The following is a 25138-nucleotide window of genomic DNA, read 5'->3' as shown; positions in this document are numbered from 1 at the left end:
CCTGCTAGGAATTTTCTACCACTAAGCTATATCTCCAACCCTGAGCTATTGTTTTTGATGCTCTGACAGGTCCTAGTTGTGACAACATTGAGGAAGATATGAATGCTTCTGCCCGAGGAGCCTCTGCTACAGTTTTGGAAGAAACACGGAAGGAAACAACTCCTGTGCAGCTCCCTGTTTCAGGGCCAGAACTGGCTGCCATGATGAAGATTGGAACCAGGGTCATGAGAGGTGTGGATTGGAAATGGGGCGATCAGGTACTTCGAGATTTAACACAAGTCACACACTGTGTTATCTTTGGCACATCCTGATTTATATGATACTAGTGGAAATTAGAGTATTTAACCGTCTTAACTCAGGGCAGGTGTGATTGATGGATGACTTCGTTGTTGATTCCTGAGTAGCTAAATTGAGACAAAATTAGCAGAGATTAACAGCAGCCTACTACAAAGGACACTTTGAACAGAATCAAGACTGGGAAGAGTGGCAGCTATTTTCAGAAAATTCACTGGCCTGTGGCTTCATTTGATGTGCAACAGGAACTGGAGTGAGAGTGAGCAAAAGAAAGTGAATCTCATTCTTAATGTTAATATTGTGAAGGGGCAGGAAACCCAGATGCTGCCTCTGTGGTTCATGGCCATATGCTCATGAAGTGCCCAAATCTCATAACATCACTTCCAAATCTGTCTCAAGTGCCCTCAAATAGGTGTCACTTATCATTGCTCTAGTTAAGTTAGGGCATTGTTCACCTTCATGTGATTATAATCACAGTAATTATAGAAATGAAAGTGTCCAGGGATAGGTAGCAGCATCCTATAAATAGTTTTCTCCCTTAGAAATGGGAAACAGACTGTCTACTCTGGGGCCCAGCTCCAGAGGAAGCAGAGAGGGAGAATGCAAAGAACTGGGCTCTTTTCATGTTTCTGCTCTTTCAGTGCCTTATGAGGGATTGAGGGGGTCAAGGAAAAGCCCATCAGGACCTTGCTGGAAAGCCTGTAACTTTGCATTTGCTCAGTGGGAATTGGAATTATAACCTGAGAGTATGTTATTTCTTGGGTAAAGGAACATGACCATGTTATTCCATGGCATTTGATTTAAAATGATGTGAATTGTACATTTTGCATGTAGGTTTTGGACTGGTTTTTTACTGTGAAGTTTGCTTTACCTTTACTTAGACATCTTCACAGGGAGGGTTGCTGACAGATGTTTATGTGCAGATCTTTAGTGAGGGACCATGGTGGACACAGCAGGGCATGTGCCCTCTTAACTGGTCTTTATTTTGTTCCAGGATGGGCCACCCCCAGGCCTCGGCCGTGTGATTGGTGAGCTGGGAGAAGATGGGTGGATCAGGGTCCAGTGGGACACAGGCAGTACCAATTCCTACAGGATGGGGAAAGAAGGAAAGTACGACCTCAAGCTGGCAGAATTGCCAGCTTCTGCGCAGCCCTCAGCAGAGGACTCTGACACAGAGGACGATTCAGGTGGGTGACTTGTTGAAGGCATTTACTTAGTCCAGAGCAGCCTGGTAAAATGTTGAAGTGTTGATTGGGTGTTATTTTTCTCTGGGTAGCTAAAACAGTGGTCAGGACTTGTCTGCACACACTGTTCTGTGGATTTGGGTTTGATCTCTGAGCCTGCAGTTTAAATACTCTTCCCAGGTGACTTTTTTTTTTGTGTGCGGGATGTGGAAATTACCCAACTGGGGATTTAACCCAGGAGTGCTTTACCTCTGATTGAGTCACATCCCCAGCACTTTTTACTTTTTATTTTGAGGTAGGATCTCACTTAGTTTCTTAGGACCTCGCTAAGTTGCTGAGACTGGCCTTGAGCTTGCAATCCTCTTGCCTCAGCCTCCTGAGTGCTGGGATTATAGGCGTGCTGCACCATACCTGTCTTCTAGGTTGATTCTGATGCAGGTGTACAAAGTAGCTCTGGGTACAGGTTGCCCAACTGGAACTGACTTTCTGCATGTACTCTTCCACCCTTCCTGCTCTCCCTCTGAGGGCAAAGTGCATCCTCACTTCTGATGGAGCTTTGTGGTTGGTGCTGTGCCTGTCTGAGGGAGTAAGTTATGGTGTAGTAGATTCAGCATAACCTATGCTGCTTGGAATCCTTTGCTCCTTTTGCACCAGCTTCAAGCTCTGCAGAGCATGGACACATGTGCTTCCTTTATCTTGAACCCATGTGTCTTCCTCCTTTACCTTCCCTTCTTGGTTCTTGACTCATTAGGTCACAGAATGTAAAGTTAGTCAGTACTTTATTGCCTCCAGGAAAGCAGAGGGGAGAGTTTGGAGGTGGATCCAGAAAATTTGATCCTGTCTAAGGAAATCAATCTGAGGTTATGGGAAAAGGACTTCATGATGGTTTTTAGATGTGTGCAAAAGTCACTAGGATATGAGAATGAACCATCACATGACTGGTCTTGCTGAATTCATAATAGGGGCCTGAACTATTTCATGGGTCTCTGTGCCAGTTGTATGTGCTTTGTCATCATTCTTCAGAAACTGCTCTTACAAGAGCAGATGGGACCTTGCAAGGATGTCCTTCAGGAGAGAACAGGTGGCATGGGTTTGGGGAATGGGAGAGTCTGTGCCATCCCCCATGGGAGAGTCTTTGCCAAGCATGATCCAGTTTGGGCTTGGATCATGTGGGCTCAGATCCTGATGTTACTGCTCTGAACCCAGGCCCCTCAAGTGTGAACAGAGATGCCTGCCACTGAGAACTATTAGAAGTGATATATGTGGTCCCCTGATGGTGGGTGCTGACTGTCTCATCAATGCATCTGGCATTGGCATTAGAGTATGTGACCCAGGCCAGGTGCAGCCTCTTCCTTCACCCACTCAACAAGGGAAACAGGCCTGGTTCTCTATCTGGGGGCTTTCCTAACTAAGGAGTTGGAATCAGGGGTGTTCATGTGACAGAAAGATGACTGCCTTGTCCCACAGCCAGTTAGGCTGAACGTGTGGGTGTCCAGTTTCCCTGCCCTACAGATGGAGGCACTTTGCCCTCATCTAGGCTGGAATTAGCTTGTCAGAAACCAGCTTGATAGTTGACAAGTTGTTTTTCCAAAGAAGTGAAACTTTGGAATCATTCTATCTCAGTACTTTTGAGTTATATACTTAGGTTGTTGTGTTTTGTTTTGTTTTGTTTTTTTCTTATTTTAAAGTCTCATTTTCTTTGAGGAAGCTGGAAGCAGAAATGATCAGAACAGCCAGGCACTGTGGCATGTACTTAAAGCACCAACTCCTTGAGAGGCAGAGGTAGGAGATTTGTTCGAGGCTAGTTGTTCAGGCCAGCCTGGGCAACATAGTGAGGCCCTGTCTAAAGAGGAAAGAAAAAAGGAAAGAGAAGAGATCAGGGAAACCCTTTAGTGCATCCTTTGTTTCATCTTTTCTTTTAAAGATCTGCTTCCCTTCCCAAAGGGAAAATAAGGATGTAAAATCTCTGTATCTTCTTAATTTTATTGTGAACCTAGAACTGCTTTAAAAATTGAAGTTTTTAAAAATAAAAAATGAAGAATGTGATATTAAATCACCTCAATTATGTGCAGGGCCATCTTCCAATTTTATTTGGGATTTTAGTTTCTAATATTGATTATCTTTTTCAGAAACTGAACAAATTGAAAGGAACATTCATCCCACAGCAATGATTCTGACCAGCACTATTAACTTACTGCAAACACTATGTCTTTCTGTTGGAGTTCATGCTGAAATCATGCAGAGTGAAGCCACCAAGACACTGTGTGGACTGCTGCGAATGTTAGTGGAAAGTGGAACAACGGATAAGACATGTATGGAATGAATAACTGTGGGCCCAGAGAGTCAGTATTGGTGGGGGCTGTAAATTTGTCAAGTTTGTGTATATGTGAACAAGTATAAATGAGAGGGTGTGAGTGTTTGTATATAAGATCCTGTGACTGTGTAACAGTGTATTATAAATGGTGTGGCATAAACAATAGAAAATCTTGGCAGGACTGGTTCCTTCTGAGGGCCATGAAGAAGAGTCTGTTCTAGATCTGTCCCCTAGCATATGGTGGAGGTTTGCTAATAAACTTATCTTTGACATTCTTTGACTTGTAGACACATGACCTTAATCTCCACCTTCATGTTCATAAGGTGTTTTTCCTATTTGTGTGTCTGTGTCCAAATTTGCCTTTTATAAGGATACCAGTAAGTGTCACTCAAACTAATTTTATCTACAATGACACTGTTTTCAAAAAAAATATCACATTCTGAGGTACTAAGGGTCAGTGCATCAATAATATGTATTTGGGGCAGGGGACATTTCAACCTATAACATTGGCTTAATACAACAAATTTATTCTCTCAGAATTCTGGCCATCAGAATTCTCAAACCAAGCCATAAGCGGAGCTGTCCTCCTTTCACAGGCTCTTGGGGAGGATCCTCTCTTGCCTTGTCCAGTTTCTGGTAGCTCCAGACTTTCTTGACTTGTGATTGCATTACTCCAGTTTCTACCTCTGTCTGAACATGGCTTCCTCCTCATTGTCGCTTTATGTCCTTTTCTCCAAGTACTCTTTCCTCTGATTTTTTGTTCACTCTAACTATAATGTCATCTCAGTCCTTAATGATGTACATAGAACTTCTTTTCCAGTAAGAGCATACTCTGAGGTTCTGAGTGAATGTCAATTTTTGGAGGGACATGATTCAATCCATTAAAGTGTTTGAACTTCTGTGAATGAGAGTTTTGAGTATGGGGATTGTGAATTGAGGAAATGGGCTGGTGTACGTTCATGTGTGAGGACAAATATGACCACGTGTATCTCTGTGATGAGAGCTAAATGTGAGCGTAGGTTTGGGTATACATGAGCTTGTTTCAGAGAGTGCATATATGATTGAGAACATGTGTGTTTATTTGTGTACCTAAGCTGTGAATATGGGAGAAAGTGTTAGTAATCAGTGGGTGAGAGTTTCTGTTGGTAGCTCGAAGGTGTGTGTTTGAGAATATCAGTGTAATTGGATGTGTAAATGCATGTGTGTACATGTGTAAATGTGCATGAGAATATATGGCTGTGGGCAAGTAGCTACACATGGATGAAGTGTTAGTGAGAGCTTGAATGAATGTGAATCAGCATGTGTGTCAGCCTGTGTCCCTTGTGGGTATGTAAGTATAGTTTGTGTGAGTGTGAGCATGTTTGCACTATGTTTGTGCATGAGTGATTGTAATGAGTGTGTCACTGAGTATGAATGAGAGACTGAGTATGAAACAGGAAGCATGTGAAGGTTATTGCATGGGAATGTGTGTTGGTGAGAGGAATGAACATGCATGTGTGTGATTGTGGGAGTGTATGAACATGAGTCTTTGAGCATATGCCCGTGTATATGTGAGTGCATTGCATGTCAGTGTGAAAGGATATGACTTGAATGAGTATCCTGTGAAACTGAATGTCAGTGTTTTGAGTGTCAGTTGAGCAGAAGTCCGTATGACTGTAGGTGTGAGTGTGAAGTGAGAAAGCAAGCACATGTGCATGAGTATGTGGATTTGAGTGTAAGTGGTTGCGTGGAGTAACTGGGTGTGACAGTGTATCTGAGTAATTGTGTAAGTACATGTGAGTTTGTGTGCATGGGAGTAGTGGTAAGTGTATGTGAGTACGTATGAGTAAGTGTAAGTTTGCATCATAGGTCCCATGTACATGTGTGACTAGATTTTGTGATTGTGGGTGGCTGTTTTTATGATGGTGATATGAATGTGTGTGAGAGTGCGTTAGGTGTGAGTGACCGTAACAGTGTGGGAGTGCCTATAAGTATGTGAGTACCTGTGAGTATATGAGCCTGTCTGAGTAATTGTGTGAGTTAGTGTGGGTGAGTGTTTGAGAATGCATGTGAGAGTGAATGTTAGTGAGTGTGTGAGCATGTGTCTTGTGTTGGAAGGAAGGTTGTGTCTCTGTGACGCTGGGCAGTAGGGCAGGGTGGAGTAGTGGAGAGGGCAGAAGGGTGTTGCAGGCTGGGAGGAAGGGGTCCAAGCAGGGACCTGTGGGAGTTCAACTTCTGGACCACACACCTTAGCTTAGAGGAGAGTGCAAAGGATGAGGTGACCTGAGTGGCCACTGGGAAGCCCCGGGGAGCAGGTGTGATCTCAGTCATGCTAGCATCAAACTATGTAAACCTAGTGAAAACCTCATTCTCATTCTGTTTGTACAGACTTTTTAAACTTGGATTGGAAATTCATGGTACAGATTAAATGTAACCAAGATCAAGGGGATATTTAAAACACAAGACTTAAAAAAAAAAAAAACATAGTAGTTGTAAATTACTGCTATTAAAATTAAAGATCATTTTCCCTATTGCCTAGAAATTGTAAGTAGGTGAGATTTATTAGATAGCTTGAGTTACTACACATATTTTAGAAGGCTTAAAAAATGTTGTGAGATGTTTCTTGAGCTAGTTTAAAGAATTCTTCTACTCCTCTCACATTGAAATAAGTCCCATTGTAATATATTTGTAAAGTAACTTGTTGTTGGGGAAAAAAACCCATTAGGTTAATTAAAAATGAGAATTGCGCTCATTTTTTCTTTTTGGGATTTGGTGCCAAACATATTTATTTTCCCTCCCGGCAGCTTCTCCAAACAGGCTGGTATGCAGGGAGCAGCATCGGAGCTGGTGCACCCTGGGGTTCGTGAGGAGCATTGCGCTCACACCTCAGGTGTGCGGAGCCCTCAGCTCCCCACAGTGGATCACACTGCTCATGAAGGTCGTGGAGGGGCACGCACCCTTCACTGCTGCCTCGCTACAGAGACAGGTAATCTTGCCAGGCAAAACCAAGCCCACAAAGAGGCACCCGTGTGCCAGCATTCCCAGTTCTTTATTCAGTAATGAGTGCCCAAGAGAGCTAGAGATATTGCAAGGGAGATTTTCTGGAGACAAGGGTTGAGGTTCTTGATTGTTTGGAATAGGGTAAGTTGCTAAACTTCAGTTTACTTGATTTTCTGTTAAATGATTAGGTCCTACAGCTGCTCTCATCTTCTCAGAAGTGTAAGTATAATTGTCTTGAGAATTAAACTGAAAAGAATTATTTTTTAATTACATAAACAAATACATGCATCTGTAAAGTAGCTTATTTTTTTAACCCCTGATAACCCTTATCATTACTCAACTTGAATGTGTAAGTAAAATAAGGAACATCAAAGTTTCACATGATTAGTTGCATTAAAGGGACAAAAGTAAAGAGAAGAAAAAAAATCTGTAAGCCCTTAATCTATCAGATAATGTCTTCCTTTAAAGCTTGTCATTTATTATTGTCTGATCAGATTTTAGCTGTGCATTTACTACAAGCTGTTCTTCCATCCTGGGACAAGACAGAAAGAGCAAGGGACATGAAGTGCCTTGTGGAAAAACTGTTTGGCTTTTTGGGAAGTTTGCTCACTACTTGTTCTTCTGACGTCCCATTGCTCAGAGGTGGGTAGTTCTTCCCTTACTTGTGTTCCCTGGTTAATGAGTAGAGTACAGGGCAGCCTTTCACTTTGCCTCTTCCTCAGAATCCACGCTGAGGAGGCGGAGGGCCCGCCCTCAGGCCTCCCTGACTGCCACCCACAGCAGCACTCTGGCTGAAGAAGTGGTGGCACTGCTCCGCACCCTGCACTCCTTGACTCAGTGGAATGGGCTCATCAACAAGTACATCAACTCCCAGCTCCGTTCTGTTACGCACAGCTGCATGGGAAAGCCATCCGAAGGGGTGGGTTCTGTGTTTTCAAATAAGCTTGGTTTTCCTTTGTATAGTATCCAATTTAACTTTTAAATTATCTGTTTAAATACTGTTTTTGTTTAAAAATATATTTAAAATATTTTTAATGGACATAGTTATTAACGAAATTAATATGGAAATTGGGAACCAGGCACAGGGAGTGGCATATGCCTGAAGTCCCAGCTACTTGGGAGGCTGAGGTAGGATGATCACTTGAACCCAGGAGTTTGGGGCTTTTCTGGGCAACATAGAGACCCTGTCTCCTAAAAAGATAATTAGTTCAGTTGAGTTGTAAATTTGTAAGAACGGGCAACTCTGTGGGCTTCCCTGGTCCAGCTTTGCTGTCTGCCCTAGGCCCTATTAGAGGACTACTTTCCTGACTCGGAGAACCCTGAAGTGGGGGGCCTCATGGCAGTCCTGGCTGTGATTGGAGGAATCGATGGTCGTCTGCGTCTTGGGGGTCAGGTCATGCATGATGAGTTTGGAGAGGGCACTGTGACTCGCATCACCCCAAAGGGCAGAATCACCGTCCAGTTCTCTGACATGCGGATGTGCCGTGTCTGCCCATTGAATCAGCTGAAACCAGTAGGTGAACTTGTGCTGAATTACTGAATAAGATGATTTGATCCTAGAATTGGCTTTGAATGTTAGAACTTGGAAGAACTTGTACTTCATGTTTGTCTTCTAGGAAGCAATGTGACTCAGGAAAACCACTTTTCTTTCTGTGTTAGTTTGTGCTCCTGTGATAAGCAGGACCTGTCTGACAGGGAATACAGAGCAGTGGTTCATATGTTTTCTTTTACCCTCAAAGTCCTGAAGACATTAGCAATCTATAAGGTAGTTTTAATTGCTTCAAAATATGAATTTGTAAAGCTTATTTTTAATTAAATACATTTTTTAAAAACTTAAAGTGATTCCTTTAAGGAAATAATTTTTCTTCATGTTGAAAATATTTTTTAATTGTATAGAGTGTCATGACTTCTGAAGCAGCTAATGTCATCCTAAACCTGTGAGTTAGGGATACATAGTAAAGGAGGTGATTTACATTATTTTGATGTAACCCAAGTGCAATTTGACTGTAACTTTCTATACAATGCTATTTTTTAAAAAAATAATTATAGGAATAATAGAAAATTTTAAATGTGTAGAAAATACTTCAGATTAATAATCACCACTCTGATGTAATTATTGTTGAAAGGTTTGTGACGACAAGTTAATATATGTTATATTTATTGTTTGTGTTAAATTTTTATCTTGCCTTAAACATTGTCTTGTAAAACTATTCTCAGATGTGAAACGACTTAGGGATTTGTGTGGTACTTCAGAGTCAAGACTCATGGTTATAATAGCTTTTAGACTATTTCACTTGTTAGTCTTATTACCACACTTTCAATGTTTCTGTGCCCTTTCCTCAGCTTCCTGCTGTGGCCTTTAGTGTGACCAACCTGCCTTTCACAGAGCCCATGCTCTCTGTCTGGGCTCAGTTGGTGAACCTCGCCGGAAGCAAATTAGAAAAGCACAAAATAAAGAAATCACCTAAACAGGGTTTTGCAGGTCAGTACATGGGGCTTCCCAGTGAAACAACTTTAGTCTTAACTAGCATTGTTTGGCCAGTGTTTGTCCTTTTATCAGAGTGAGTTTTCATGTAACATCTGATGTCTTAGGTTTCATGTGAATTTTACCATTTGTTTAGTTACAGTTGGGAAAGTAACCTTGTGTGGTGATGAGAGTGATTTTGAGTCAATCTTTGAGTCACTGTTTGGAACCATATCTGAAGAAGCCCTTCACGCTCTTCTTAGTGTCAGCATTTATTCTGAGTCTGTGTTATCTTCCTCCTCAGTAACTCTCCAGCCCTTGTGGCCCAGTCACCCTTTTGTAATGTTGCTCATTGCCTCTTTAGTGCCAGCACCAGGGGGCTTTTGTATTTGTATTCACTTTGCTTTGTCTCTGCCTGATGGGTTAAGACTGCAGCCATTCTTTTCTTGAACCCTTCTTCCCTTTGGGTGTAGAATACCACTCTTATTATTTTCCTTTCCTTACCTCTTGAGTATTCTTAGAGAGTGCTCCTGACCCCACCCCAATCTTTAGTCCCTAGAAATCCTTGTAGTTTTACCTATAATTTCTGGCTCATTCTGCCCTCTCTTCTTGTGTTTCTCCATACTTGCCATTGCTGCTCTAGCTCTTAACGACTGTAACCACTTTCAGCTGTCTCCAGTTCACATCTCTGATTGGAGGGCCCACACTTCCAAAACTCAGCTCACCTTCTCTGATAACCATTTCCTATCGTGGCTGTCTGCCAATTGGTCAGGCTCAGTGTCCAGGATCCCCCTTGTTCCCCCATCACCTCACTCCACATTTCCTGTGTTGCCTCTTAAGCTTTTGCCATACCCTGCTTGGGAACATGGCTGCCATGCCACTGTAGTTCAGGCCCACATCACCATAGCGTCTTCCTTAGTCTGCTCTTATCTGGCCTGTCGTGTGGCTACCTGTGACTCGAATTAGAGAAGACTCTAGGGAGATGACCATGATCTTCATCAGTTAAAGAACTAACTGTATCTGATAACATTTTCTCAGAGGAATCTTGCACGAAAACTTGAAAGTTTATTGTCTCTGACTTAGTTATCTGATTGAAATTTCAGCAATTCTGGAAACATTTGATAATGCAAACAGTAGCTAACAGGTTCTAATCCTAACTCTTCCCAGTTGAGGTAGGTGTCAGGAAAGCAGGGAAGGAGGAAGACCTTGAAGTTAGAGGATGTTCACTCAGCCCTTCCTTACTGACAGTTTTTGTATATAGTTAGTTCATTCCCAGAGGACAGGGCATTATTTATCTCCCTGTTGCAGAGGTGGCACAGCTGGTAAGGGGGAGAGATGAAGTAGGGTATGTGGTTCTTACTGAGTTCTTTTGTTCCATAGGACAAGTAGACTTAGATCTACTGCGGAGCCAGCAATTAAAGCTGTACATACTGAAAGCAGGGAGAGCGCTGCTTTCCCATCAAGATAAACTGAGGCAGATCTTGTCTCAGCCAGCTGTTCAGGAGATTGGAACTGGTCATACAGGTATCTTTTTAAATTAAGAAAGTTCTTACAGATCTATAAGATAGGCAAAGTACATGAACAAGCAGTTCATAAAAGGGGAATGTGGATGGCTTAAAAATGTTCAACAGAGATGTGTGACCCAATCAGCACTCTCCAATTGTGAATACAATTGTTGTAGTCTTAAAGACAGATAAGACAAGGGGATCTGGTGAGAGGGGAGGGAAAAATGGTACTCTTAGACTTTGCTGTTTAAAGCGTGCTCCCCGACCAGGAGCATCAAGGGCATATAACAATATGTCAGAAATGCAGACTCCCACTCTGTGCTTAGAGGGAAGAAATCAAATGCTGCATTTTATCAATAAGACCCTAGCATGATTCTTGTTGTGCACATAAAGTAGCTCCTTTAATACATTGCTAATGGGAATTCAAGTTGGTACAACTATTTACTGAGCATTTGAGGAAATGGCTGAGGCTTTAAAATGCATGTGTGTTTTATATTTTATACTTTGACTCAGCCAGTTATCTTGTGAGCATTTGTCACATGAAAAAGCATGAATATAATGGTTCACTGCCGGGGGCTGTGGGGCATGCCCGTAATCCCAGTGACTTGGGAGGCTAAGACAGGAGATTGTGAGTTCAAAACCAGCCTCAGCGATGGCAAGGCACTAAGCAACTCAGTGAGACCCTGTTTCTAAATAAAATATAAAATAGGACTGGGGATGTGGCTTAGGGTTGAGTGTCCCTGAGTTCAATCCTTGGTATAAAAAACAAAACAAAGCAAAACAAAAAACAATGAATATAATAGTTTACTGATGCTTAGCAGGGTTTCTTTTTTTTAGTCGTTTTTAAATGTCAAAACCCTGGAAACAAAATAGTACATTATTATTATGTGGAGTATTCTTATAGTGAAATACCATGATGCCATTCAAGAATGTTTATTGTCAAGGAAGCATGAAGACAGTAAATAAGTAAACAGAAAACATCACTATGTTTATCTGTTTGTACATATGCCATAGATTTCATGTGACAATAACTGTTCAACAGTGGGATGCAGGCTGATCTTGTTTTCTTTATACTTCTGTATATTATTTTGGTTTTAGTGAGCTTGTATTACTTTTAATATGGAAAAAAGCAAAGCTATGAAATACTTTTTGATCATTGATCACGTCTTTTCATTAGTATCTAGTAAATGAAAAGACATTGTACTAAAAATAGTTCTTGTTTAGGATCATTGCTCTCTAGGATTAAGATGAAGAGAGAAAATTGATGCAGATGGCTCTGCAAGCTTGTGCGGTGAGCGTGCTATGAGGTGTGTGAGTGCATTTCCATAGGGATTCTGGGAATAACAGCCACTGAGGATAGGTAGCCTTTCAAAGGTGTGGCAGATAGTTGTCATGTGAAAAGGAATTTCCATGCTGAGGGAGATCATGGAAGCACTAATGAAAACAGTGAGTCTTTGGGAGAGAATATTAAGGAACTCTGCTTTGTTTGCCACTCAGGGTTTATCAGTGAATGGTAGCTCTGAAGCTGGGGAGGTGGAATGAAGGCCTGTTAGAGTGCCTGGAATACCAGGGTGAAGATGGAAACTGACTGACAAAGTTGTGGCAGGAGACCACGTGACAAGAACTGATATATTTGGGGTGTTAATCAACAAGTGAGGTGTAGAGGTATTTGGAATGGGAGATAGGGAGAGGGATAATTGCTCTTGTGTCAGGTGATGAGCTATCTTCCAGGGGAAGGCATGAAAAGTAGAAAGAAGGGTTAATAGATACTGCTGTGGTAAGGTGTTTTTATATGGTACATTTGTGGGAAACCAACAAAAAGTAAAAAATGCTGTGATGCTTCAAGCTTGAGTTATATGGAGAATAGTGAGTAGTGCATCTGAATAAAATCAGTCCTGTGGAATGTTCAGGCTTGTTTGTTTCTTAATTTTGAGAGGGTACAGGAAAATTAATATTAAACTTAATGAACATGGGAGAAATTGGTGAGAAATGCAGATTCATTCAGTGCTACAGATGTTAGGAATCCTGAAGATAATTTATCATAGCAGAGATTGGAAAACAGGAGCCTGGGAATTGGATTGGCTCTTTGGTTATTGGCTGGGAGCAGTGATGGCAGAGCTAAATCAGGATCATCTATGTTTTAGGCAGAGCATCAGCTATACATGGAGCTGTTTAGAGTTGGGGACTAATAACTGCAGCACCTATTCTTGTAAATAAAGGTTTATGGGAACACAGGGCCAGCCACTTGTTTTCGTTTCATCTCCACTACTTTTGCTCTAGTGACAGTACAGTGTTGAGTAGTTATGATGGAGACCAGATGGCCTGTAAGCCTATTTACTATCTGGTCCTTTATGATAAAAGATTTTCAACCCCTGGTGTAGATGATTTGTTGAAGTTGTCACCAAACAAAACTAGCACATGTGAAAAAAGTGCTGTGAATTGTGTGAAGTGAGTCTTGTGGTAGTTGATATTGATGGAACTGTGGTAAACATAGTTTTAGAGGTCTCAACCTAAAGCCACTTACAGGAAAAAAGACATCACCATGACCTCGTGACACACTTGGTTTCGTTTTTTTTTTTTTTTTTTTTTTTTGGCGGTGCTGGGGATCAAACTCAGGGCCTTGTGCTTGCAAGGCAAGCACTCTACCAGCTGAGCTATCTCCCCAGCCCGACACACTTGGAATTGATGTTACTTAGTAATCTGAATAAGGTTTAGCAGGAAAAGTCAGAACTGGAAATACCAACTTGGGATGTATTGATAAGCAGGGGTTACTGAAGCAATGAATGAACAAGAAAGAAGGTGAAAGAATTGGACCAAGGGCAGAAATCTAGAAAGTAACTTTGGTTGGCTCAAATTAGACAGATGTACAAATGAAGGGCAGAGACTGAAAAACAGGGAGTGCAAAATTACAATTGAAGAGACTAGTTTTTGTTTGATATTTGAGCCTTTAAGATTTGGATTGTCACATAAAGAGGCAGAAATTGAATCTGACTTAATGTACTCACTCAGTGCATTCTCTTTAATAATAAAAGGGTTTACAGTTGAAACTACAACATACACTTCTTTTTTTAAATTCAGATGATGGTGCAGCTGCGTCTCCTGAGCTTGGGGACATGTCTCCTGAAGGGCCACAGCCCCCAATGATCCTGCTACAGCAGTTACTGGCCTCAGCCACCCAGCCATCACCTGTGAAGGCCATATTTGATAAACAAGAACTTGAGGTACATTTGTATAAACTTGACAATTTTTAATCCAGTGTACTAAATTGTGATTGACTTTTTTTTTTCTAGATGTGTATATTCTTAAGGATATATTCTGAAATTTAAATGATAATGCCCAAATTGTTCTTATGGCAAGATAGGCTTTAACCATTATACACAGCAGAATACCTTAATTAACTAAAGAATGGGAAGGTTGAAGTTTAACCTTAGTTTGGATTTCATGGATCAAACACTCAGTATATTCATGGGGTGATCTTTTTCCAGGAAATATTATTGAATGAGACCCATTAGGCCCATAAATATCCCGTCTGTTGTTTGCTTCTCTCAAAAGCTTTTGGGCATGCTTTGTTGCTGCAGTCACTCAGTCCTCCCTGTGCAGTGGAGCATGTGAAGCAAGACTGTGCACTTGGGGCTGCAGGACATTCCAGAGTTCATAATTCTTATCAACAGAGGATAATTTAGTATACTCTAACTCCCCATAACCAAAACTCTTAGCGTACTTGGGCTCTGAATTATGAACTTTTAGGATGAAGCCTGTCACTTCCAAGTTTCTTAGTCTTCACTGCAAAATCCTAGGCTTTGGAGACTTCCTAAGCATTGGAAGACTCCATGGTATCCTCAGCTTCTTCCAGATTCCTTCCTTACATGTTCAGAATAACAAATATTCAGCATCATGAGATGCAGCTGGGGATGAGGAACAGAGACTTGCAAGTAGGTGGGCAGTTCCCAACTACAATCTTCGTGGTACACATGTTCACTGGTTGATTGTTTCCCAAAGAGTAATCTTTAGTTCCCATATTTTTAAATCATATTTAACCCTCAAATGGTTATTTTACCTTCTAATAGTGGAGGGTTGCTTTTGTGGTATGTGAGAGAGTCCTGTGTGTTTCTTACCTGTGTTACACTGGAATGAGTCAGTACTTGTGATGAGCAGCTTGGCACTTAGTTATGGTGGAGGATGTCTTTTCTCTGCCCCCTCTCACTGTGCTCACTTTTTCACAGCCCAGGACTGCTGTGAAGTTTTGCTTAATGGACATCGATACTTGACTGATTTATTAGACTGTGTGCTGAAGGAGTCAGGGAAGTTCTTTGACCACCAAATCTTTCCTCTGCAGTAAACTATGAAGTTTGGTTTTGTTGTTTTCTATCCTTTTAATCATCGCTTAAAAATATGCATATGAATTGGGTTCTATACTTCTGTCTAGCAGTTCTTAGTAGACATTGGTCATTCCCCTTTTCTTAGACAGTATAAATTAGCTGAGGGCACTTTCACACACCTCCCAGAACCCTCTCATCTGCCCAGGCTGCTGCATTGGCTGTGTGTCAGTGTTTGGCTGTGGAGTCCACTCACCCTTCAAGCCCAGGGTTTGAAGACTGCAGTTCCAGCGAGGCCACGACACCAGTCTCTGTGCAGCACATCCGCCCTGCTAGGGCAAAGAAGCGCAAGCAGTCACCAGTTCCTGCTCTGCCTATTGTGGTGCAGCTCATGGAAATGGGATTTCCTAGAAGGAACATAGAGTTTGCTTTGAAGTCACTCACTGGTGCTTCTGGAAATGCATCTGGTTTGCCAGGTATTCCATTTTCCTTGTCAGTGTTTGTTTGTGTGCTCACGTTTCAGTGCTTTTGGACTTTATGGTGCCATGTATGTGCTTGTCTCAGGTGTGGAGGCCTTGGTAGGGTGGCTGCTGGACCACTCTGACGTCCAGGTCACAGAACTCTCAGATGCAGACACAGTGTCCGACGAATATTCAGACGAGGAGGTGGTAGAAGACATGGATGATACAGCCTACCCTGTGGTCAGTGCCTTCTTGTGTTCTGCTTATGTTATACTTTGAATAGCTTGGATGCCAGTTTTCTCTGTTCCTTCAAAGAACCAACTGTATATATCTCATGGACTGTTCCGTGAAACTCCCTATTGTTCTGCTAGGCACAGAAGAGAGCTGTTTTGCTGCTGAAGTGATGATTAGGTTTTCTATATTATTATTACTTTCTTTAAGACATGCCCTGTTTAAACATCTAATGATGTTGGGTAGGCATTAGAAGATATTTTATTTAAAAAATTGTGTTCTGTATGATACTGATTTTTGATCTGAGTAAATTATTGTATAGGGTTCATTTGGAAATGCCTTGGAAGTTTTCTGTACTTGTGGTTTTTGAGATTCATTTTCTACCTACTGTACTATTGTTTTTAAATGATGATTTTTATAGGAAAGACTAGTTTTTATTTTGTAATGTTATAGATTTCACAACTTATTTCTTATTTAATAGGTTTATCTAGTTCTCTCTCTCTCTCTTTTTAAATGTATTTATCTCTTGTAGTCTACTGGTGCTGTTGTGACGGAGAGTCAAACTTATAAAAAGCGAGCTGATTTTTTAAGTAATGATGATTATGCTGTGTATGTAAGAGAGAACATTCAGGTGAGTCACTGTCTTAGGCTGGAGCCTAGCTCATTTTTCATTTGGCATATATGTGAGCATCTCCTACATGTGAACAGAGGCCCCTGCTGTCAGGGGGCCTGCCTTCTTGTGGTGGAAGACAAAAACTTATACCATCTGGTAAACCCTGTGGTCTGTTCGGAGGAGATGCATACCATGGGAACAAGAAAGAACAGTCCACTAGAGTGAGGGATTGGATCACTTTGTTGGGATGATGATTGGGATCTTGTTGGGAATGTACAGTGTGTATGAAGGCCTGCAGATGTGAAGGGGCAGCTCAGTGGCTGCCAGGAGAGGTCTAGGCACCTAGGCAGGCCACTGTGGCTGCAGCAAAGTGACCAGAAGATAGAGTTGCAAAAGATGGGTAATTGGGGCCAGAATTGGAGGACTGTCCACACAGTGGATATGGTAAAGAGATGTTATTCCTCTTATCCACATTTGTGACCCTTTTAAAATTTATTTGTAAACAAATTATTTCTTTTATTTTAAAACAAATAATTTTATATTTGTTTTTCTTATATTTTTCTTTAATGCCAACTAACTTGCTTTGGCCACATTTGTTTTATATAGTCCTTTATCTACCGTAAATCCTTTGTCTTCACATTCACATTCTCTTTTTTTACTATGTTTCAGAGGAAAAAAACTCAAATACCTGGTTTTACCTATAAGTATGTCATTATACATCTCTGATGAAGAATTTCCTTTTTTAACATAATGACATTACTTTTGCCCAACAAAATAATTAATAATTCCTTAATATCATCTCATATCCAGTGATTGCTGAGGTTTTCCCAGTTTTCTCAAAAATGTCTCTTTATGATTAGCACCCCTCTCCATTTGGCTATAAGGAGACCATATACCTTACTTTTGGTATATCATAAGTCTCTTAACATAGAATTGTTAACCTCTTGTAATTTGACAGCTTAGGCTATCTCAGCAATACCATAGACTTGATAACTGAGACCACAAGCATTATTTTCACAGTTCTGGAGGTTGGAAAACCAAGTTCAAGGGATTGAATTGGTTTCTGCTGAGGGCTTTCTTCCTGGCTTATAGATGGCCAACTTTCTCACTGTATACATACTTTCAGTGGGTGAGGGGAGCAGGAACAAGCAAGAAAGTTCTGATATTTCTTCTTATAACGACACTAATCCTAGCTGGGCACTTGTGGTGCATTCCTTTAATTTTAGCAGCTTGGGAGGTTGAGGAAGGAGGATACTAACTTTGAGACCAACCTCAACAACTTAACAGGACCCTATCTCAAAAGGGGTTGGGATTGTGGCTCAGTGGTAGAGGGCCTCTGGATTCAAGCCACAGTACTATCAAAAACCAAAACAAAATAAAACACACTAATACTTTGTATTAGGGCCCTGCCATTGTGACTTCTTTTAACCCTATTCAGGTCCTTAGAGGCTCTAGATCTTAATATAGCTACATTTGAGGGTTAGGACTTCAACACATGGATTTTTGGGGAAACATAGACATTCAATCATAAAACATACTTCTTTTCCCCTTGTCCCTTCCTTGCCTTTTTTTTGGGCCACAACTGTGTCCTCTAAATGTCTTAGATTCTGGAATTGGTGGTGGCTTCCTTGTGGTCATGGTTAACATCTTTTGTCTCTATTTCTTCAATAAAGAGTTAGAACTGGAAGGTGTTTATACTCAGCCTGAATCCCAGGCAGGAAGAATTCATAGGTGGCAGTATGCTCCCTCTTACCTCTTGTTTACAGGCATGCAGAATTGGGTGGGTTAGGTCTTGTTAGCCTTCCCCTTCCATGATGAAGTTCTTCATAAATTGTTCATCTCCAGTAGTTTTGATAGCTGTAAATGTCATCACCTAGACCAATCATGAGGGACTGCATTATGGGGGTTTTCTAACACTGCCATCTCTTTTGAATTTATTAGCTAGAGTTCTTCTTGTGTAAAAAAGATTCTTATCAATTCTGATTACATTTTATAATGCCATTTTTATAGGAAATGAAATATAAATGCATGATTTATTTTGGTGAGCATTGATAAATTTTCAGAATGATGCACTGGTGCTCTGGTGCTTGTAAAGGTGCCCAAGAAGCTTTGGTTTATTTTTATCATGAAGATGAATTAATTCATTGGCTTTAGGATTTGATGTGGTTGAGGTGTGATTCCTTTCGATGATCAGACTGTTCTTTGAATGAACCCGATAATTGGGTTCCCTTGCTTTATGGCCAAGTTGATCCAGTCTCACCTTATATATTTCCTGCCCCAGACATAGAGCCAGCCAGTTTTCTAAAGAGCTCTGGTTTCACAATACTTGGTCTTGCACTCTGGGTGCTAAACAAAATTTTAAAGAATAGAATACTACTAATGATGGTTCATTTCATCTAGGTACACTGTACTGGACTTTTAATTTCATTTCAATTTTAGGTGGGAATGATGGTTAGATGCTGTCGAACTTATGAAGAAGTGTGTGAGGGCGACGTGGGCAAAGTCATCAAACTGGATAGAGATGGATTACATGACCTCAACGTTCAGTGTGATTGGCAGCAGAAGGGGGGCACTTACTGGGTTAGGTATATTCATGTGGAACTTATAGGTGAGCACATTCTTAATATTAAGTTCTTTTGCTTTATTTTTAGAGACAGAATTCCTAGAAATGAATGCTAATTATAGTGCATTCATTGTTGAATTCTCTAGGCTATCCTCCACCAAGTTCTTCATCTCATATCAAGATTGGTGATAAAGTACGAGTGAAGGCCTCTGTTACTACACCGAAGTACAAGTGGGGATCTGTGACTCATCAAAGTGTGGGAATTGTGAAAGGTAATATTATCCAGGGAATAAAATTCCAAAGTTGACTTTTCATTAACTCAGGGCACACTCACTCCACCCCTGTTTAAGGGCAAGAAGAAAACAAGTATGACGAAGAAAGCCTCATGATAGTGGTTGGGGCTTTTTGTTTTTGGTATGGAGGTTGAACCCAGGGGTGCTTTACCACAGAGCTACATCATCAGCCCTTTTTTATTTTTTTATTTTGAGACAGGGCCTGGCTAAGTTGCTGAGGCTGGGCTCAAACTTGGAATTTTCCTGCATCAGCCTCCTGAGTTATTGGGATTACAGGCTTGTGCCATCATGCCTGGCTTTGATCAGACATGACTAAGGAAATGTGGTTTTGTCTTGATACATTAGTCATTAGTCACGGAGTGGCCTTATCAGTTGTTGGGATTCTATTAATATATTCTGTCAGTTGTTTTACTCTTGGTCAGGCCAGCTTCCAGCTTTTAGGGACTGCTTTTTTGTCTTTTATGTGCTACAAAATTTAGGAGTGTATTTAAGAAATAGAAATATGCAAATAATGGGAGTTAGGTTCAGGAAGCATTAAATGCTCCTCAGGCTGTATTTAATGAGAAATTGAGATTGTCAAATATATGGCACACTTTGAAAAGTATATTCATGTTAACACTTTAAAGTATGTTCATTTTAACACTTGCACAAGAAAGAGTTAAATATGCAATTGTATCTTTAAACACTTCTGATGCCACAATGGTGGTACATCCCAAGTAGATGGGAATGTTGTTAGAGCTTCTCAGGTTATGTAAGAACAAATGACTTATTTAATATATAACTTTTTAAAAACATTTTTCTTTGCTGAAGATATTCCAAAGATTTACAAATCAAAACAAAGACAAATTGTAGAAAGAATTGGTTTCTAAGTCACTGTTTTGAGTAGCAAATTACTTTTATCAAAGGAAAAGAGAAGTGTTAACATTATTAGTTTGGTTTTTATTCCCTAACATACTAAAGGTACCTAAAGTAATTTTGGATGTGGTGTAATTAAAAGTTTCTCAGTGGTTCAGTTCCTAGTGGTCCCTCCCCTCCCCAACACAGCTTCCTACTGTGGAAAATTATAAACATATGTAAGAGTAGAAAATATTGTATATGAATCTCCATGTGTCATTAGTGTGAATGGTGGTCAATTCATAGCTAGAATTGTTTCATCCTTGGTTCTTTCTTTTGATTATTTTGAAGCTACTTCCTGATGTTATGTATCATTTTATCTGTAAGTATCTAGGCACATACTTCTAAAATATAAGGACTCTTTTTAAAATATGTAACTGCCATTTTACATGGCTAGATATATTTTAATTTTAATTGTGGGTTTTTTATTCATGTTAAAGATGTTTCAGATGCTTTCCATTCTTCCCTAGCTTTCAGTGCCAATGGAAAAGATATCATTGTTGACTTCCCTCAGCAATCTCACTGGACCGGGTTATTGTCAGAAATGGAATTGGTGCCTAGTATTCATCCTGGGGTTACGTGAGTTTTAATTTTAATGATTGCTAAATTCTTTTGGGGGGAGGAAGGGTATTATTTTGAAGTAAGTGTAATAAATAAATTCATCTTTTTCTTATAAATTCAATGATTGTTTTAAAAATAGGTGTGATGGCTGTCAGATGTTTCCTATCAATGGATCCAGATTCAAATGCAGAAACTGTGATGATTTTGATTTTTGTGAAACGTGTTTCAAGACCAAAAAGCACAACACCAGGCATACATTTGGCAGAATAAATGAACCAGGTAGGGTAGAATGGTTATCCATTGAATATCACTAGCAAGATAATTAGTGTGGGCAATCAATGTATTGAAAATTTTTTTGATAGGTTCATGTGCAAATAGTGAGCACAGTTGGACAGAAGGGTTGGTCTTGCTCATTGCTGACTGTTTTTTTAAATAAGGAGAGGAATTAAGGTAGCAAGTTTTGTTTATCCATTTGTTCGTTAGTGGACATTTGGGTTATTTTCTGCCTCTTGGCTGTTGTGAATAATGCTGCTGTGAATTTTGATGTTCAGGTATCTATTTGGGTCCTTGTTTTCAAAACTGTTGGGTGTGTACCTACGAGTGAACTTGGCAAGGACATTTGGTAGTTCTTTGTTTAATTTTGGAGTTACTGCCAAGGTACTTTTAAGAGTGACTGCTTCATTTTATATTTCCACCAGCAGTACAAATGGGTTTAATTATTTCCACATCCTCACCAACCCTTGTAATTTTCTAGGTTTTGATTATGGCCATTCTAGTGGTGGGGGAGAAGTGGTATCTCCTGTGATTTCCCCTCTTTCCCCATACCTGGGGTTGAACCCAGGGACACTTACCACTGAGCCACTTCCCTAGTCCTTTGTTTTAAATATTTTATTTAAAGATAGGTTCTAAGTTGCTGAGGCTGGCTTTGAACTTGAAATTCTCCTGCCTCAGCCTCCTGAGCTGCTGTGATTATAGGTGTGCACCACCATGTCTGGCTCTCACTATGATTTCAATTTGAATTTCCCTAATGACAAATATGTCAAAACTTTTTCATTTTCTTTTTTTTAAGCTTTTATATACCTTCTTTGAGGGAAGTATCTTTTCAAGTCCTTTGCCCATTTAAACATTTTTGATGTTCACTTGTAAGAGTTCTTTGTGTATTATGGATATTACACCCTAATCAGATATATACTTGCAAATATTTTATCTCCTTCTGTGGGTTGTCATTTTACTCTTGTAGAAGTGCTTAATTTTAATGTAGTTTCATATTTCTCCTTTTGTTGCTTGTGCATTGGCATTTCGTTTGCCTTTGTTGTCAATTTAACCATAGCCAAATTGAGGGTCATGAAGGTTAGGCCCTGTTTCTTTCTAAGAATTTTGTAGTTTTAGTTTTTTCAGTCTAGCTCTTTGATCCATTTTGAGTTAATTTTTAAGCATCATGTAGTCTAAGGGTCCATCTTCATTGTTTTGCATGTCCATGTTCATTGTTCCCAGCATCACTGGTTAAAAAGACTGTCCTTTCAGTCTTGTTGACTCTCTTGTGGAAAGCCAGTTGACTATAGATATGAGGGTTTATTTTGGGTTCTCATTTCTGTTCTTTTTTCTGTTTGTCTACCCTTATGTCAGGTACCTGTGATAGCTTTGTAATACTCTTAGAAATTGGGATGTGTGAAGCCTCCAAATTTCTTTCTCATTTTCAGGACTGTTTTGTCTATTTGATGTCCCTTGAAATTCTGGATGAATTTTGTGGCAAATTTTTTCACATTTGTTAAAAAGAAGAAAAAGGCTATTGAAATTTTTTTTAGGGATTATATTGAGTTTGTGTAGACTCTGGGTAACATCCTCATTTTAATATCAAGTCTTCCATTTTATGTCTTTGCATTTACTTAAGTCTTCTTTAATTTCTTTCAACAACATTTTGTCATTTTTGGTGTACAGGTCTTATACCTTCTTGGTTCAAATTATTCCTGTGTATTTGTTTTTCATGCTATTTTAAATAAATTTCCATTTTGAGAATATTTGTTGCTAGTGTATAGAAACTTTTTTTGGTGGCTAGTGTATACATAAACTGATTTTGTGTGTATTCTACAACTTTGCTGACTTTAATTGGTTCTAACAGTTTTTTTGTGTGGATTCTTCAGAGTATTCTACATATAATTTCATCTATAAACAGAGATAATTTTAATTCTTTCTTTTCAATTCAAATGCCTTTATTTATTTCTCCCCCCGCCTTCCCCCAATCATCAGCCTTTTTTCCCCATATTGCCTCTTCCCTGTTCTCTCGTCATCCTTCTTTTACTGATGTTTTATTTACCCTCTCTCTAGGAAGTATTTTACCTTCCCATTTGTTTTCTAAATTGTTACTTTTCAGTTCTTAATTCTAGGTATTTTTATTACCTCTTCAGTTCTACTGTGAACATATTCATTAGGTGGTGGTTGTTCTTATTTTTTGTGGTGCTGGTGATTGAACCCAGAGTTGCATGCATGGTAGGCAAGTATTCACTACTGAGCTGCACACCCTTAGCACTATTCATTAAGTTCTTGTTTTTATTTATTGCATTTATCAGTTCTATTCTTTCTGTTTTTTTTTTTTTTAAAATAGTTTTCAGTTCACTGCTAAAATGTTCTGTAGTTTCTTGCTTTTTCAAACACAGTGAACATAGATAAAGTCTGTGTCTTATAATTTTGTGGGTCTATTTATATTTATTTCTGGGTGTTTTAAGTCATGTTTTCTTGTCTCCTCATGTACCATTATATTCTGGATTATACTGAAAAATTATTTCTTGAATCAATTTGAGGATATTGTTCTCTTTTCTTCAGTGATTGAGGGAGAGGGTTATTCTGCCAGGGATTAGAAGTAAGTAGCTATCTGAGTTCACCCTAGTGAACTTTCAGTCATTGAGAAGATTTCATGCTGAGGTGCAATCTGCAAAAAAACAAAAAACAAACACCTTTCAGAGTTCACCCTTCTTTGTATTTCCTGTTGGGATCTCAAGTGTAGGTTGTTTTCTGTGGATATCCCTCCTGCTCCTGATTTTCTCTGGACTGCAGTTCCTGTCCCCTTCCCCTTCCAAGGCTGATAGAGTGTCATGTGTCAGGAGCTGTGTAGAACCTGACAAGATAGCATAGGAAGATGAGCCTGTGATCCAGGGTGTGTCTCATCTGCCTGCTTCCATTGGGTTGCCGGTGTTCTGTGGATTCTGGCCTTGTCATTCTCTACTATCTCATCAATTCTAATACTTTCAAGATGATTTACTCATTTTTTGAATGTTTTGTCTGGTTCTTCCATGTGTCCTCTATGAGAAAGGCTAGTTGAATTTCTGTATTTGCACAAATTTGGTTTTTGCTTTGTATTTATAAAAGCATTTTTATTTTTTGTAGTGTTGGGAATTGAATCCAGACCTTCTGTAAGCTAGGCAGGTGCTATGCCACTGAACCACATCCCCAGCCCCTATAAGTGTTTTTAATAAGAATATTTTCTGTAAGGACTATTAACTGAACTATTCCCACAACCTGTCTGAGTCCTTTTTTTTTTTTTTTTTTTAAATATACTCTGTTATTATCTTAGAGATTTAAGTTGAATAAATTAAAGCATTATATAGGTCTCATAATTTGGGGTAAAATACCTTGATTAGGTTTTGAAGCTATTTTTTGGTAATTATTAACTGTGATTTTCAATAAAGTAAGAAGTTCATCTGTATATAATATTCTTGATTTCTTGGTCATGAAGGTTCTCTCCCATTTCAGCAAGTTTTAACTCTCTTTTTGACCATGTGAAATAGGACAGTCTGCAGTCTTTTGTGGCCGTTCTGGAAAACAGCTGAAGCGCTGTCATAATAGTCAGCCAGGAATGCTGCTGGACAGCTGGTCCCGCATGGTGAAGAGCCTGAATGTGTCTTCCTCAGTGAATCAGGCTTCTCGTCTGATTGACGGTAGTGAGCCCTGCTGGCAGTCATCTGGGTCACAAGGAAAGGTAGTGTGCGGTGGGGGCAGGGCAGGGAAGGAAAAACCACTTTCATTTAGATTTTTTACTTTAGATCTTCAAAGTGAACTTGGAAAAACCTAGAATTTTACTAATGGTAACTGTTAGTACTCATTGTATGTTTCAGATCATAAATTATTTTGAAATAACAGAGTAACATGCCATCCAGTTTTTATTACCAAGAGATTTAAAACAGTATAAGTAACAGATTTTATCTAATCAATTAATAGAGGATGCTATAGGGTGTTTTTGTTGTCCTTTTCTGCAAAAACAGCTGTGAATTCCAATTCTGGCTCTGGTGAGAAGTTTTTCTGTTTGTTTGTTTTTTTAGGATGGCCTAAAGCTCGTTGGCAAGTCTTTGTGATTGCACTGACATGTGGATTTACCTCAGGCAGACTTGGGGAGAGGGCCATTTTCTCCATCTTGATCCTAGTGTTTTCTCTCACCCACTCTCTTTTTTTTTTTTTGATGCTGGGTATTGAAC

At 39.8% G+C, this 25138-nt stretch overlaps 1 protein-coding gene across 1 annotated transcript in view; it reads left to right on the top strand.

Moving 5' to 3' along the window:
• Herc2 (HECT and RLD domain containing E3 ubiquitin protein ligase 2) overlaps positions 1-25138 on the top strand; it is a 207278-nt gene that overhangs the window by 102553 nt on the left and 79587 nt on the right. The window contains 18 exon segments of the mRNA XM_047538401.1: positions 70-257; positions 1289-1481; positions 3608-3790; positions 6576-6757; positions 7266-7413; positions 7494-7690; positions 8054-8284; positions 9115-9253; positions 10616-10759; positions 13819-13961; positions 15265-15532; positions 15621-15757; positions 16281-16379; positions 18801-18969; positions 19071-19196; positions 20582-20690; positions 20812-20951; positions 24455-24645. Of these exon segments, the coding sequence (XP_047394357.1) occupies positions 70-257; positions 1289-1481; positions 3608-3790; positions 6576-6757; positions 7266-7413; positions 7494-7690; positions 8054-8284; positions 9115-9253; positions 10616-10759; positions 13819-13961; positions 15265-15532; positions 15621-15757; positions 16281-16379; positions 18801-18969; positions 19071-19196; positions 20582-20690; positions 20812-20951; positions 24455-24645 (2987 nt within the window).

Source organism: Sciurus carolinensis, chromosome 2 (genome assembly GCF_902686445.1).
Source record: "Sciurus carolinensis chromosome 2, mSciCar1.2, whole genome shotgun sequence".
NCBI classification, from domain to species: Eukaryota; Metazoa; Chordata; class Mammalia; order Rodentia; family Sciuridae; genus Sciurus; species Sciurus carolinensis.
This window is presented reverse-complemented; position numbering and strand designations above follow the sequence as displayed.